Consider the following 13,568-nt stretch of genomic DNA (forward strand, 5'->3'; position numbering starts at 1 on the left):
TTTGGGAGGACTACTCCACCCTGTTTGAAATGCGTATGAAGCACTTAGCTAGGTATTCTGGGTTTTTTGTTACCCCAGATATATGAATTACAGGTGGATTGAAGTGTTTTGAATAGAGTATTTGGTATCCGGAGGGGGAGCATACAAAAGATGTTTAATATTTTGGGCAGTATGGACAATTTGTATGCGTTGATCCTCCCTAACCATGAAAGCTTCATGTGTGACCATTTCAGGGTTTCTGTTTTGCAGACGTGTGGGAGTGATGAATAATTCTGTTTAATGGTTGTGGCAATGGATGTTGCTATTTTTACTCCCAGGTACGTAAGGGAGGAGGACTGCCAATCAAAGTGGAAGCGGTCTTGCATGTAGTGTTTTTGCTCAGTGGGCATGTTTATGGGCAGTGCTTGTGTTTTGTCTTGGTTTAAACGGTAGTGGGAAACCTGGCCAAATTCCTCCAGTGTGTTCATAAGGTGCGGCAAGGAATGCTCTGGCTTCTTTAAGGACAGTAGGACATCGTCGGCAAATAACGCAAGCTTATGTTCCTTGCCTAACTCCTGAATTCCCTTAATATGCGGGTGCGCGCGTGTTTTAAGTGCTAGGGGCTCCAGTGATAGGATATATAATAAGGGGAACAGGGGGCATCCCTGACGCGTGCCATTCGTAATGCGGAATTTGTCAGAGATGAACCCTCCGCTTGACACCTTGGCCGCTGGTGTACTGTAAAGTGCCCCTATTCCGTCTATTGTCTCGGGCGGAAAGCCGTATTTTTCTAGGACTTTTGACATGTACAATTTAGACGGTCGAAGGCCTTCTCCGCATCCAATGCTAGGAGAAGGCCCCCGGTCTCCCGTCCTTCCATGGCCGCTAATATATTAAGGACCCTTCAGGTGTTGTCCGAGCCTTGTCGGCTTTTGACGAACCCTGACTGGTCGTTATGTACCAGTTGGTCCAAGAGTGGGGCCAATCTGTTGCTGAGAATTTTAGCATATAATTTAGCGTCCCCGTTTAACAAGGATATGGGTCTGAAGTTCTTGCACACCGTGGGAGATTTGCCCGGTTTGGGTAGAGTTGAGATATGGTCCAAAAGCGTCTCTGGAGGTAGTGCGCCTCTGTCGCTACTGTGTCGGTACATATTCAATAGGTGCGGGGATAGAATAGGGGCAAACTCTTTGTAATACCTACAAAACAAGCACAATGGATGGAGCAATACTAGTCCTCTCTTCTCGATTTGGAATTCTGTGGAGACAGAGGGGTACACACAATAGTGCAGATGGCTATTAACAGATACAAATAGGCAATAGATGGAAACACTCACAGAATTAGAGCCAATTGGACCTGGCTCTGGTGTCAAAGGCTTCAGGATCTTTTAGGGGTGATCCAAATCCCTCTGTGGGTGTTCTGGATTTCCAAGGGTGCTTTCGTATTCCACCATAAGCAGCAAGGGATTCAATTTGATTCAAAGTAAAATATAATTAATTGGTACATTACAAATAAAATATGTTAGGAAAGATAAGTATAAAATAATAGCCAAAACGCGTTTCGCCTCTATGGCTTCCTCAGTTGGCTGTGTGTTAGTCTCTGTGTCCTTCTGTGTCTTTAAACGCCAGTTTTGCGGTCTTTTTCCGAGCGTGGAACGCACCTTGCATTCCATCTTCCGATCGTTGGTTACTTCCTGGTTCTGGACATGTGTTCAATCACGTGGGGCAGTCTTTTAGTGTGTGGAACGCACCATGCGTTCCATTACCCATTTGATGTTCATTTCCTGGTTCCGGTCATGTGTATCATCACGTGGGAAGTGTTTCGTGAGCGGGACGCAATATGTGTTTCACATAGGAGGACAGCTTCCCTCTTTTAATGATAATGTCCTCTCGAGCTGATTCTTGAATAGTGATATTACTGGCATATTCCTATAGTAACCACTGCCTGCTATTTCCAAATGCAGATAGAAATAAAACTAAGAACAAAATAGAGCAAATGTATTGCTAAAAAACTATTAAAAGTGACACAACTCGTATGACTAAAAGAATGACAATTTTGATTCTTGAAATAACTAAGTACTTAAAGTGACAGTATATAGTCCTAGACATAACTCCATATATTCAGATAAATATTTTAGTATGGGATTTTTTATGGCTCAAAGACTGTATTGTATGAGCAGAGCTTAAAATTAAACAAAGGGAAAAAAGAAGCAGAAAGTTGTGTTAATTGACAATATAAAATAGAGTTTTGACATAAAAATATATATAAAATAGAAAAGTCGAGGCACTCCAAGGTACAAATCAGGCAATTTTATTGAACCCACTCCATCGCAACGTTTCGACCTGCACGGTCTTTGTCAAGCTTGACAAAGACCGTGTAGGTCGAAACGTTGCGATGGAGTGGGTTCAATAAAATTGCCTGATTTGTACCTTGGAGTGCCTCGACTTTTCTATTTTGTTATTCAGCATTTTGGTCTCTGGTACTGATACTGTCTGAGTTGCACCCAGCTACATACTGCTTAAAGGGATAGAGTGCAGTTCCACACCCTACCATATCTACATAAAAATATATATATACTTTTCTCAACCCTATTTCTTCATGGTTATTTAAAGTGGCAGTGTGCAATTACTCTTAATGGAGACTTTACCAATAAGTACCCTGATAATTGTGTACTTAAAAGTGACAGTGCTTCTGTGATTTTATAATAAAAATAATAATAATATTGTGACTTGATTGACATATTGATCTCTAATAAATACATATTAAAATCTATCTTCAACTTATAGGTTGTTAAGAGGGGACTACAAAAAGTGACATAATTCGAAATCTTGATTAAGGCCGTGTGGGATGAGCGTCCTAAAATTATAAATATATTGCATCTCTTCTTCTTCTATTTTTCTATTAAAATCTCCTCCCCTCCAGTCTTTTTGTACTAGTTTGATGGCACAAAAGAACATATTTTTTGGATCGCTATTGTGGTGTATCTTAAAATGATTCGATACACTGTGTGTTTCTAAACCCTTTTTTATGTTTCTTACGTGTTCTGCAATTCTGACGTGTAGGTATCTAATTGTTCTGCCTACATACATCAGGCCGCACGGGCATCTAAGAATATAGATGACATTTTTCGAAAAGCATGTTAATACATTTTTAATTATACATTTTTTGTCTTTTTGATAGTGGAAGGAAGTGATGTGTCTTTTGCTCTGATTAGTCCCTCTACAGGCTAGACAGGATGCGCAACCATAAAAGCCTTTGTTTTTACTTTAAAAAGTGTTTTGTATTTTTATCTTTAAAACTACTTTTAACTACCATTTGTTTTAGATTTTTACATCCCCTATACACTATCGTCGGCTTGGGAGGTAAAATCTGTTTTAAAATGGGGTCTTCTTGCAGGATTGGCCAGTATTTTTTAACATTTTTTCTTATTTTAGCATTGTTTCCACTGTGATTGCATATGAAGGGAATTTTTATTTTACTTTCATTGTCTGCATAATTTTTCTTTTTTATATTTCCTTTCGGTTTAATAAGTTCCTGTCTTCTAATTTTTCTAACTTCTTCCATACATGTCATTAATTCAATTTCACTGTAACCTTTTTCTGTAAATTGCTTTTTAATTTTTTCTGCTTGTAGTATGTAATCTTTCTCTTGCGTGCAGTTTCTTCTAATTCTTAAGAATTGACTTTTTGGGGCGTTGGACAGCCACGGGATGTAGTGACAGCTCTTTTTTTCGATGTAGCTATTAGCATCTACATCTTTAAAATAATTCCTTGTATGTATTGTTAAATCTGAGATGAAAATCTCCAGATCTAAAAAATTAATCTGGCTCCTGCTGTACGTAGATGTTAAAACAATCCCCCACTCATTATTGTTTAAAACCTTTAAAAAATCATTTAATTGTATTTCTCCTTCTGTCCATATAAAAAAAATATCGTCAATGTACCGGCGATAGGACACCAAGTTCGCAATTAGATACCTACAATTAGATACCTACACGTCAGAATTGCAGAACACGTAAGAAACATCAAAAAGGGTTTAGAAACACACAGTGTATCGAATCATTTTAAGATACACCACAATAGCGATCCAAAAAATATGTTCTTTTGTTCCATCAAACTAGTACAAAAAGACTGGAGGGGAGGAGATTTTAATAGAAAAATAGGAGAAGAAGAGATGCAATATATTTATAATTTTAGGACGCTCATCCCACACGGTCTTAATCAAGATTTCGAATTATGTCACTTTTTGTAGTCTTAACAACCTATAAGTTGAAGATAGATTTTAATATGTATTTATTAGAGATCAATATGTCAATCAAGTCACAATATTATTATTATTTTTATTATAAAATCACAGAAGCACTGTCACTTTAAGTACACAATTATTGTACTTATTGGTAAAGTCTCCATTAAGAGTAATTGCACACTGCCACTTTAAATAACCATGAAGAAATAGGGTTGAGAAAAGTATATATATATTTTTATGTCAAAACTCTATTTTATATTGTCAATTAACACACCTTTCTTCTTCTTTTTTCCCTTTGTTTAATTTTAAGCTCTGCTCATACAATACAGTCTTTGAGCCATAAAAAATCCCATACTAAAATATTTATCTGAATATATGGAGTTATGTCTAGGACTATATACTGTCACTTTAAGTACTTGGTTATTTCAAGAATCTACATTGTCATTCTTTTAGTCATATGAGTTGTGTCACTTTTAATAGTTTTTTAGCAATACATTTGCTCTATTTTGTTCTTAGTTTTATTGCTATCTGCATTTGGAAATAGCAGGCAGTGGTTACTATAGGAATATGCCAGTAATATCACTATTCAAGAATCGTCTCGAGAGGACATTATCATTAAAAGAGGGAAGCTGTCCTCCTATGTGAAACACATATTGCGTCCCGCTCACGAAACACTTCCCACGTGATGATACACATGACCGGAACCAGGAAATGAACATTAATCAGGTAATGGAACGCATGGTGCGTTCCACACACTTAAAGACTGCCCCACGTGATTGAACACATGTCCAGAACCAGGAAGTAACCAACGATCGGAAGATGGAACGCAAGGTGCGTTCCACGCTCGGAAAAAGACAGCGAAACTGGCGTTTAAAGACACAGAAGGACACAGAGACTAACACACAGCCAACTGAGGAAGCCATAGAGGCGAAACGCGTTTTGGCTATTATTTTATACTTATCTTTCCTAACATATTTTATTTGTAATGTACCAATAAATTATATTTTACTTTGAATCAAATTGAATCCCTTGCTGTTTATGGTGGAATACGAAAGCACCCTTGGAGATCCAGAACACCCACAGAGGGATTTGGATCACCCCTAAAAGATCCTGAAGCCTTTGATACCAGAGCCAGGTCCAATTGGCTCTAATTCTGTGAGTGTTTCCATCTATTGCCTATTTGTATCTGTTAATAGCCATCTGCACTATTGTGTGTACCCCTCTGTCTCCACAGAATTCCAAATCGAGAAGAGAGGACTAGTATTGCTCCAACCATTGTGCTTGTTTTGTATGTATTTTACAGTGTTGGTATAGGGGATCCTACACGGGTGTTTTAGAGCAATCCACTGTTGTCACAATCTAGTCATACCATTTATATTTGTCTTTGTAATACCTATTGGGGAGACCATCTGGTCCCAGTGATTTATGATTCGGTAGACTTGCTATGGCTTGTGTGATTTCCTCCAAGGCAATGGGTAGTTTCAGTGTCTGAACGTCCGTCTGCGTCAAGGAGGGTAGGTTCAAGTCAGCTAAGAATCTGTCTGTCGTCTGTTGAAGGAATATTTGTTTGGTCATCACAATTTATATTTACAATTTGCAGTAGTACAAAGCAAACTCATTGACAATTTTCCCGGGATCAATGATCTTGTGACCTTGATCATCTTTGAGGTGGGCAATCCTAGAGGCGACCGATTTTTGTTTGAGCTGTGATGCTAGTATTGCTCCAGCTTTGTCCCCAGCTGCAAAGAACTTGTGTGGATTTTTGAAGGAGGTACGTGGTTTTAGTTAGTTCTATATCTCTTAATTTAGTTTGTAGTTGAAGTAGGGTGTGTTGTGTATCTTGGGTTACATAGTTACATAGCTGAAAAGAGACTTGCGTCCATCAAGTTCAGCCTCCCTCACATTTGTTCTTTGACTAACCCTGACTGGGTTGGGGAGTGTTTATTCCTGTGTGTCATATATTTGATCTCGTTTACGAGACTAGTGTACTGCGCTTGCCGGGTTTTCTTGACATGGCTAGCGTGTTTGATAAAGCTGACCCTGATGACCGCCTTGTGTGCTAGCCATATAGAGCCTAGGGTGCAGTTCTCTGCAAAGTAATGTTCCAGGTCTAGTGTGATTTGTTTAATAATGTGTGGGTCATTGAGCAATGATTTGTTTAGTCTCCAGTAGGGGGGACCGCTAGTGGGGAATCTATCCCTGATTGTCAGCGTGATTATGCCAATATCTGTGTCTAGTACTTTTGTGAGGGATGTCGTTTTAATAAAAAAATCGGTCGATTCTAGAGTAGCTATTGTGTGCTGTGGTGTAACATGTAAAATCCATCTCCGACGGGTGTGTTATTCTCCAGGGGTCTATGTAATCGTGTGTGAGAGGGTTTTGCATATATTCTGGGATTGTGAGTCAATTCTTTAAAGTGGTAGAGGTGACAGTGTCAGAGGCTGATGAGTCTCTTGTGCCGTCTAGGAGAAAGTTGGTGTCGCCTCCAAGTATTACCTCTCCAAAGCTATGCAGAGTTAGTAGTGCGAAAACCTGATTCATAAATGTTTCTTGGTTTTCATTAGGCCCGTATATGTTCATCAATGTGTAGGGGCTATTGTTAAGGTGGCATTGTAGGATAAGGTATATGCCCTTTTTGTCACTAATTTTACGGACTTGTTCGAATGTGACATTTTTTCTCACTAGGATAGAAACCCCTCTTTTTTTTTGTAGAATAGCAAGTGTGGTGATCTACGGGGAACCAGGGAGAATTAAACCTAAGCCTGAAGCCCCATTTAAAATGTGTTTCCTGGAAGAAGGCTACTTGTGCCTTTTGTTTCTTGGCTTCCAGGAGTGCTAAGCGCCTCTTATTAGGCGTGTTTAGCCCTTTTGTGTTCATGGGGATTATCTTTAAGGACATCTTGTCTATGGATACTATGTGGCGGTCCTGTATCCAGCAGCTGTGCCTTGTTTTGGGTCTTTTGTGGGTGGGTGGTGGGTAAGGTGGGGTAGTTCTGGGTACCGGGAATAACGAACAATAACTATATACAATAGCCCGATAGCCGAGTGGCACAATGCAGTGAACTGCAAACGGGTATATTATGTGTGCTCAGTAGATAAGCCATATGTGGTTACGTGGGTGTAGAGTCTAAGTAACGCTATACAAAGTATTAATCGCAGAGTTATACAAATTTGGTAAATTCAACATAGGTTGCGTCCTCCTTGCGTGGACTCTTAGCTGCAAATTATATTGGGAGGTGAAGTCAGCCGTGAGGTACCACAGGGGAGCATTGAGCATCAGCAGCAACATGTGATATACATATCTGGCTATTCTTATATGTGGTCAGCTGTGTTTCGTCCAGGTGAGCAGGGTTGCGGCTCCTCCGTTTCGCGTGGGTATATCTCATGCCACGGGATCATTTGCAAGTCTCTGGTAAGTTTCCTGGGTGGAGATGCCATAGATGATCTGGAGGTTGCAAGTTGAGCGGTAGGTATTTTCCAGTCCTGGAGTAGTTTCATGCCGTCGGTCGGCGTTAAGAGAACACAATCTACTCCATTTCTTTTTACTATGATTTTCGTAGGGAGTGCCCATTTATACTGGATAACGGCTGAGCGCAGAGCTGATGTAATAGGTGCAAACGTTCTCCGTTTATACATGGTAATTGTTGAAAGGTCTATAAATAATTTTATTTTGGCGAATGGATCTGGAAGTGGAGTGGTAGCCGTTCAGGACGCTTGCATGAGTTGATCTTTCACTGTAAAGTAATGTACTCTGATAATGACATCTCTTAGGGTGGAGAGCGATGGCAAGCGATGGGTACGGTCTAAGTGGAGGTTGCGGACTCCAGGGTTGTAATGAGTGCCCTGAACATGTCTTGAACGAATTTAGTAAGTTCTTGTGGGCCTATTGTTTCAGGGACGCCCCTCAGTCTGATATTATTCCGCCTATCTCAGTCTTCATTGTCCGCAATTTTCCCTTCCAGGAAGGTTACCTTTTGTTGGAGCGCAGAGTGTGCTTCTGCTAGCTCATTGTGTTCCTCCTTAAGCTCCTCCACTTTCTCCTCGAGGTGAGCAGTTCTGTCGCCTAGGGCCTGTATGTCAGCCCTTATATCGTCCGCCATTTTAGAAAAGTCCGCTCTCAAGCTGGCTCGTAGCATTGTACTCACGGACGCGTCTGTAGCAGGCTGTTTGCTGGGGGTGCTCGGTATATCCTGGCTGTCCCTGGTGTCATGGTCTGAAGTGGCGGAGTTTGGTCCGCCGGCGCCATCCTGGTCGTTCTTATACACCATGTTTGGCTTGTTCAGGTAGGAAAGCAGGGTTTTTTGTTTGAGTTTTTTGGGCAGATTTAGTAGACATCTTGCCCCCGGTGTCCTCAGCAGCTTGCTTTTTCATTTTTTTTTTTGTATTAAGAATGCTGTGTAGCACGCTGTGTAGTCCACAATTTGGCGGAGCTCGCTGACTATGCGACTACTGCCGTGCGGTGTCAGGCCACGCCCCCTCTACATCACTAATTTAAAGTGACCAATGGGATTAGGTTGATGTACCTTCTTCTACTGATTGTCTTATAGACTTTGATCAATAGATGGCGTTGTAACACCACAGGAATTTCTCATTATGAATTCCAATTACCACTTTGTATAAGGGGTTAATTGAATTTTGTGATGCATTTGACGTGACAAATCTTTTCTCTATGGTACCTTTCATCAAATAACTGTCAGGCTTCAAAGGGATTTTCTTAGACTTTTCGTCTACTTTTTGGGCCATGAAGTATGATTTTTGACGCATCTGGACTTTGATTCAACTTTCTTTACAATGGATCCTTGTGGCATCCATTTATTTAAAAAAGTAAAATTAATTAGTTGAATATATCTCTGATATATGTGTGTCTGTGCTGGGCTCGTTTTACCCCCCTTTTCTGCCCACACTGAAAGGAGAACCCTTATCTCTGGTCAGTAAATAGAGCTAAAGAGAAACAAGAAAATGTGTCTGTCTTTGCATTTTGTTACTAAATGGAGTAGATACATTTTTAAATTCAATCTTTTCACAAAATGTCTGACAATAAAATACCTGACAAGTTGTTGTTTTGTTGGAAAGATATATTACAATGGTATCTCGAGGTGTGGAGGTGGGAGGAGGGGTGACTCTCTGCAAATGATATACCCCTTTAAAACTTTGGACAGTACATCATATCCCTAAAAGAGTTTTCCTCTGCTGGGAGTCACTGTTCACTATGAGAATGTGTGTTAAAAACTGAAGAGGGTGAGTGGAGCAAGTTAGGAGTGCATTAGAGTGGCATTTATTGTAGTATGCAAGCAGTGTCAAGAAAGGAAGAATGCTAGAACTGTCAAAAGATGATGAGACCCCTGTTAAGCAAACTGTCTTTGCTTAAAGGACCACTATAGTGCCAGGAAAACAAAATCGGCTGAATGCACATGTGTGGCAAGAGCCATGCGTGCATTCATTTAGACCATAGGAAAGCATTTCACAAAGCTTTACTATGGACGGCAGAGTCTTCTCACTGTGAAAATCACAGTGGGAAGCGCCTCTAGCAGCTGTCAATGAGATAGCCACTAGAGGCTGGATTAACCCTAATGTAAACATATATTAACAGCAGGCAGGGTTAACCCTAGATGGACCTAGCACCCAGACCACTTCATTAAGCTTAGTGGTCCTTTAACACTGTTATATAAAGACATGTATCTGCTTTTCTTCATCTGTTTCCTCTGCCCGTCCTGTCATTTTCCTTTTTTCAAATTACTCCAACTACATTGATCAGCCACAACGTTAAAACTACAGAAGGGTGGAGTGAATAACATTGATTTTTATTGTTACAATGGCAACTGTCATGTGGAAATGTAAAATACACATGTGGCAAATATGGAATACATTGGACGGCAAGTGAATATTCAGTTCTTGAATTTCATGTGTTGGAAGCAGGAAAAATGGGCAAGCAAACAGATCTGAGTGACTTTGACAAATAGTGATGGCTAGACAACTGCGTGACAAGAGCATCTATAAATCAGCAAGTCTTGTAGGGTGTTCCAAGTATGCATTGGTTAGTACCTACCAAAAGTGGTGCAAGGAAGGACAACTGGTGAACCGGCATCGGGGTCATGTGCGCCCAAGGCTCATAGATGCGCGTGGGGTATGAAGGCTATCCCATCTGGTCCGATCACACAGAAGAGCTACTGTAGCTCAAATTGCTGAAAAACTTAATGTTCGCCATGAAGGTTTTAGAACCACGGTGTTCCTGCAGACCAGTCTGGGTGCCTGTTCTTTGTCACCTACCGGAAGCTTCTTCAGTGTGGATGTGAGCATCACAACTGGACCATGGAGCAATGGAAGGTTGCCTGGCCTGATGAATCACGTTTTCTTTTAGATCAGGAGGATGGCTGGATGCATGGTGTTTACCTGGGGGAGAAATGACAGCAGGATGCACTATAGGAACAAGACAGGCAGGCGGAAGCCATGTTCTGGGCAATATTCTGCTTGGGTCTTGGCATTCATGTGAATGTTTTTCTGACATGTTCCACATACCTAGAGATTGTCGAAATTGCATAGAATGCTGTTCCCTCATGACAGTGGCCTCTTTCAGCAGAATAATGCCTCTTGCCACACTTCAAAAAGTATTCAGAAATGGTTAGATTAACATGACAAAACGTTCAGGGTGCTGCTTTGACCTCCAAATTCCACAGATCTCAATCCGATTGAGCATCTTTGGGTTGTGGTGGAACAAGAAATCTGATCCATGGAGGCCCCACCTTGCAACTTGCGGGACTTAGTACATGTAGCGGGCCCTGGGCAACCCGCCTGGTTACCCCTGCTATTAATGAAGTAAGATACCCATTTTCCTCTAGCAACTGGACAACACACAGTTCCAGGGTACAACAACAGCTTTATTGGACACACGTGGCTTTATACTTTTCCACATGCAAGGGGTGGTTCACTCATACAGACAATGTCCCCTCCTAGGGTTCTCACCCTCCCAGGGGTCATATAACAGAACTGGACCTCTGTCCCTTGTTCCCGCCACTCAGTGTCCTCCCCTTCCCATGGGCCCTTGCATGTGAAAGGAACTCCAGTCCCTTTGTCCCCAGTTCCCGCCACCCAAATACAGGGTGTCTCACTTCCTGTGGCAGGGGGGTCTTCTTCCCAGGACCTCCTGGACTCCCAGGCACAGAAAGCCCGCCAAACCGCCATTGTCCCCAAAGAGTGTCCCCAGCAACCAGGCAAGGGATGCATTTCCTTTCGGGAGCCGGCCACCCAGGGAAGTGCTCAGTAATCACTTCCCTTGCAGTTTCACACTTATGTTGTTCTAATGGATTGGTGTGAACACCCCAAAGAGCACTGGGGAGGTCCTCATTCGGGAACCGAACGAGGTGGGAAGCAATCCGCTAATGCTCCCCCTGGACGGTGTTCGTTTAACGAACGGGCCACCACTCAGGGTCGGCACGCGCCGAGACTTCCCTTGCGGTTTGTGGTTTTCAAACCTTGTTAACGAAGTGCGAACATTCTAAACAAACATTCTAAATGGAGTATCGAGGTGGTCCCCATTCGGGAGGCGAACAGAACCCGTTCGTATGGGGCATCCTGAACAGGGAGTAGGTAAAATACAAGAATACCGCACACTATAACGGAAAAATACAGGGAATGACACACAGCAATTTACGAACAGGCAGCGGTCCCGCCACAGTACACATTCAGAGGTCTTGAAGAATCCACACCTTGAAGCATCAAAGCTATTTTATAAGCAGTAGGGGAGCCTACACAAAATTAGACATGTTGTTGCTGATCAACGTATCATATACATTTGAGGCTAGGTTGCTATATAAGGAAGTTGACAATACCAACTCATAGGAATACTTCTATGCTGGGATACACTCCATTCTGCTTTTGAAAGCAAAGTGAACATCATGGTTGTCTGAGCCACTTTCTGGCCTGAGCAGGGTTCACTCTTTCCTATCCGAATGTCCCTCTTGTCTAGGATCTCCATATTGTAGGTGTGTCTGAGTGTTTTAACAGAGCACCACAGCAATATAGAATATTAGTCTGTGTATATCAGATGCATTATTTGTGTTCTAAAATTTATTTTTAGTTTCATATATTGTTAGTAAATCACCTACAATTTCTCAGAACTGCACTGTGCCTGGCCACACCCTATATATTAAACTGTCACTTAAAGATATTTAAAGAGAAACTTCAGAAACCGTTGTTCATTTACAAGCTAAACGGTAAACAGTTATCTAATTCTGCAGGCTGAAAAAGCAGGTACATATGTATATATATTTTTTTCATAATTACCTTCTTCTTTTGCCTTGTCATTTCAATCCCCCCTCCTATGGAAATCATATCCTATCTCTAGGAATCAGGAGATTTGTATTGCACATACGTGACCCATGTTTACCTTTTGACTCTGGGTTTCTTTCTCTACTTATGCTGTTTTACCTGTTCCCCTTCTGCTCTTAGCCTGTCCCTTATTCCTTATCCTGTCCTTGTTCCTTATCTTTCTTGAATAATAGGACACATGCAACCTAATAATCTGCCTGCAGCCACTACCATACTCACACTCTGGAAGTGAATCTGCTTGAATGTATCTTAAATGCATTTTCTTATTTTCTATGCTTGGTTGTAAAAGCCAACCTTTTATTCACTGCCTAAACATGGCTTTTGGTTGCAGGAAAATGGATTATGGCTTGTAATGGCTAGTGCACATGAAATTGAGATAGGGTAGATTAGTTGATGGAAAAGAGCTGGGTAAGATGGGGAGGGAGGCTGAAGAAACTCCTCTAGCTGAGAGGCGTGCCCAACATTACAAACTGACCAAGTTTATAGTAAGTTTATAAATGTTTATTTACATACTTTTCAAAGTTGTTTTTGTGCTTTTATGTGCTTTGTATATTTGCTTAAAAATGTTTTTGTATACATCATGGGTTAGCTCAAGCAAAGAATTTCCCTTTTAAAATAAAAATACTACTGCTTTGGTCTATTACGTAAATTCTAATCATTACGTAATTATTTGTTTCTGAACGTTTAGTTTTAGTAATATTACCCAGGGAACATTAGGTTTAAAATAAATCCTTTATGAAAATGTTAGAAATGTCTTATTGTTTTCTTAATTTTATGCTTGTTTATGTAACTTGGTGTTCTTCACATCCAGATTCATAGAAATATTACACATGATGGAATTTGTGTTCTGATTTTCTTTTTTTTTTTTTCCACACTGGATTTACATAACATATCTTATCTTTATTTTCCCCTAGGGTTCTAGCTCCAAAATGTGCGGTTTGTGGCCTTCCAATTTTACCTGAGGAGGTAACTTCTGTTTATCATATTATGATTAAATGTTTAAAACCTATTTAAACGTT

At 40.8% G+C, this 13,568-nt stretch overlaps 1 protein-coding gene across 1 annotated transcript in view; it reads left to right on the forward strand.

Annotated features, from left to right (window-relative positions):
* LIMD1 (LIM domain containing 1) overlaps positions 1-13,568 on the forward strand; it is a 331,045-nt gene that overhangs the window by 245,500 nt on the left and 71,977 nt on the right. The window contains exon 7 of the mRNA XM_063450621.1: positions 13,464-13,515. Coding sequence (XP_063306691.1) covers positions 13,464-13,515 — 52 coding nt within the window. The remainder of the gene's footprint in view (positions 1-13,463; positions 13,516-13,568) is intronic.

This window comes from Pelobates fuscus, chromosome 4 (genome assembly GCF_036172605.1).
Source record: "Pelobates fuscus isolate aPelFus1 chromosome 4, aPelFus1.pri, whole genome shotgun sequence".
NCBI lineage: Eukaryota > Metazoa > Chordata > Amphibia > Anura > Pelobatidae > Pelobates > Pelobates fuscus.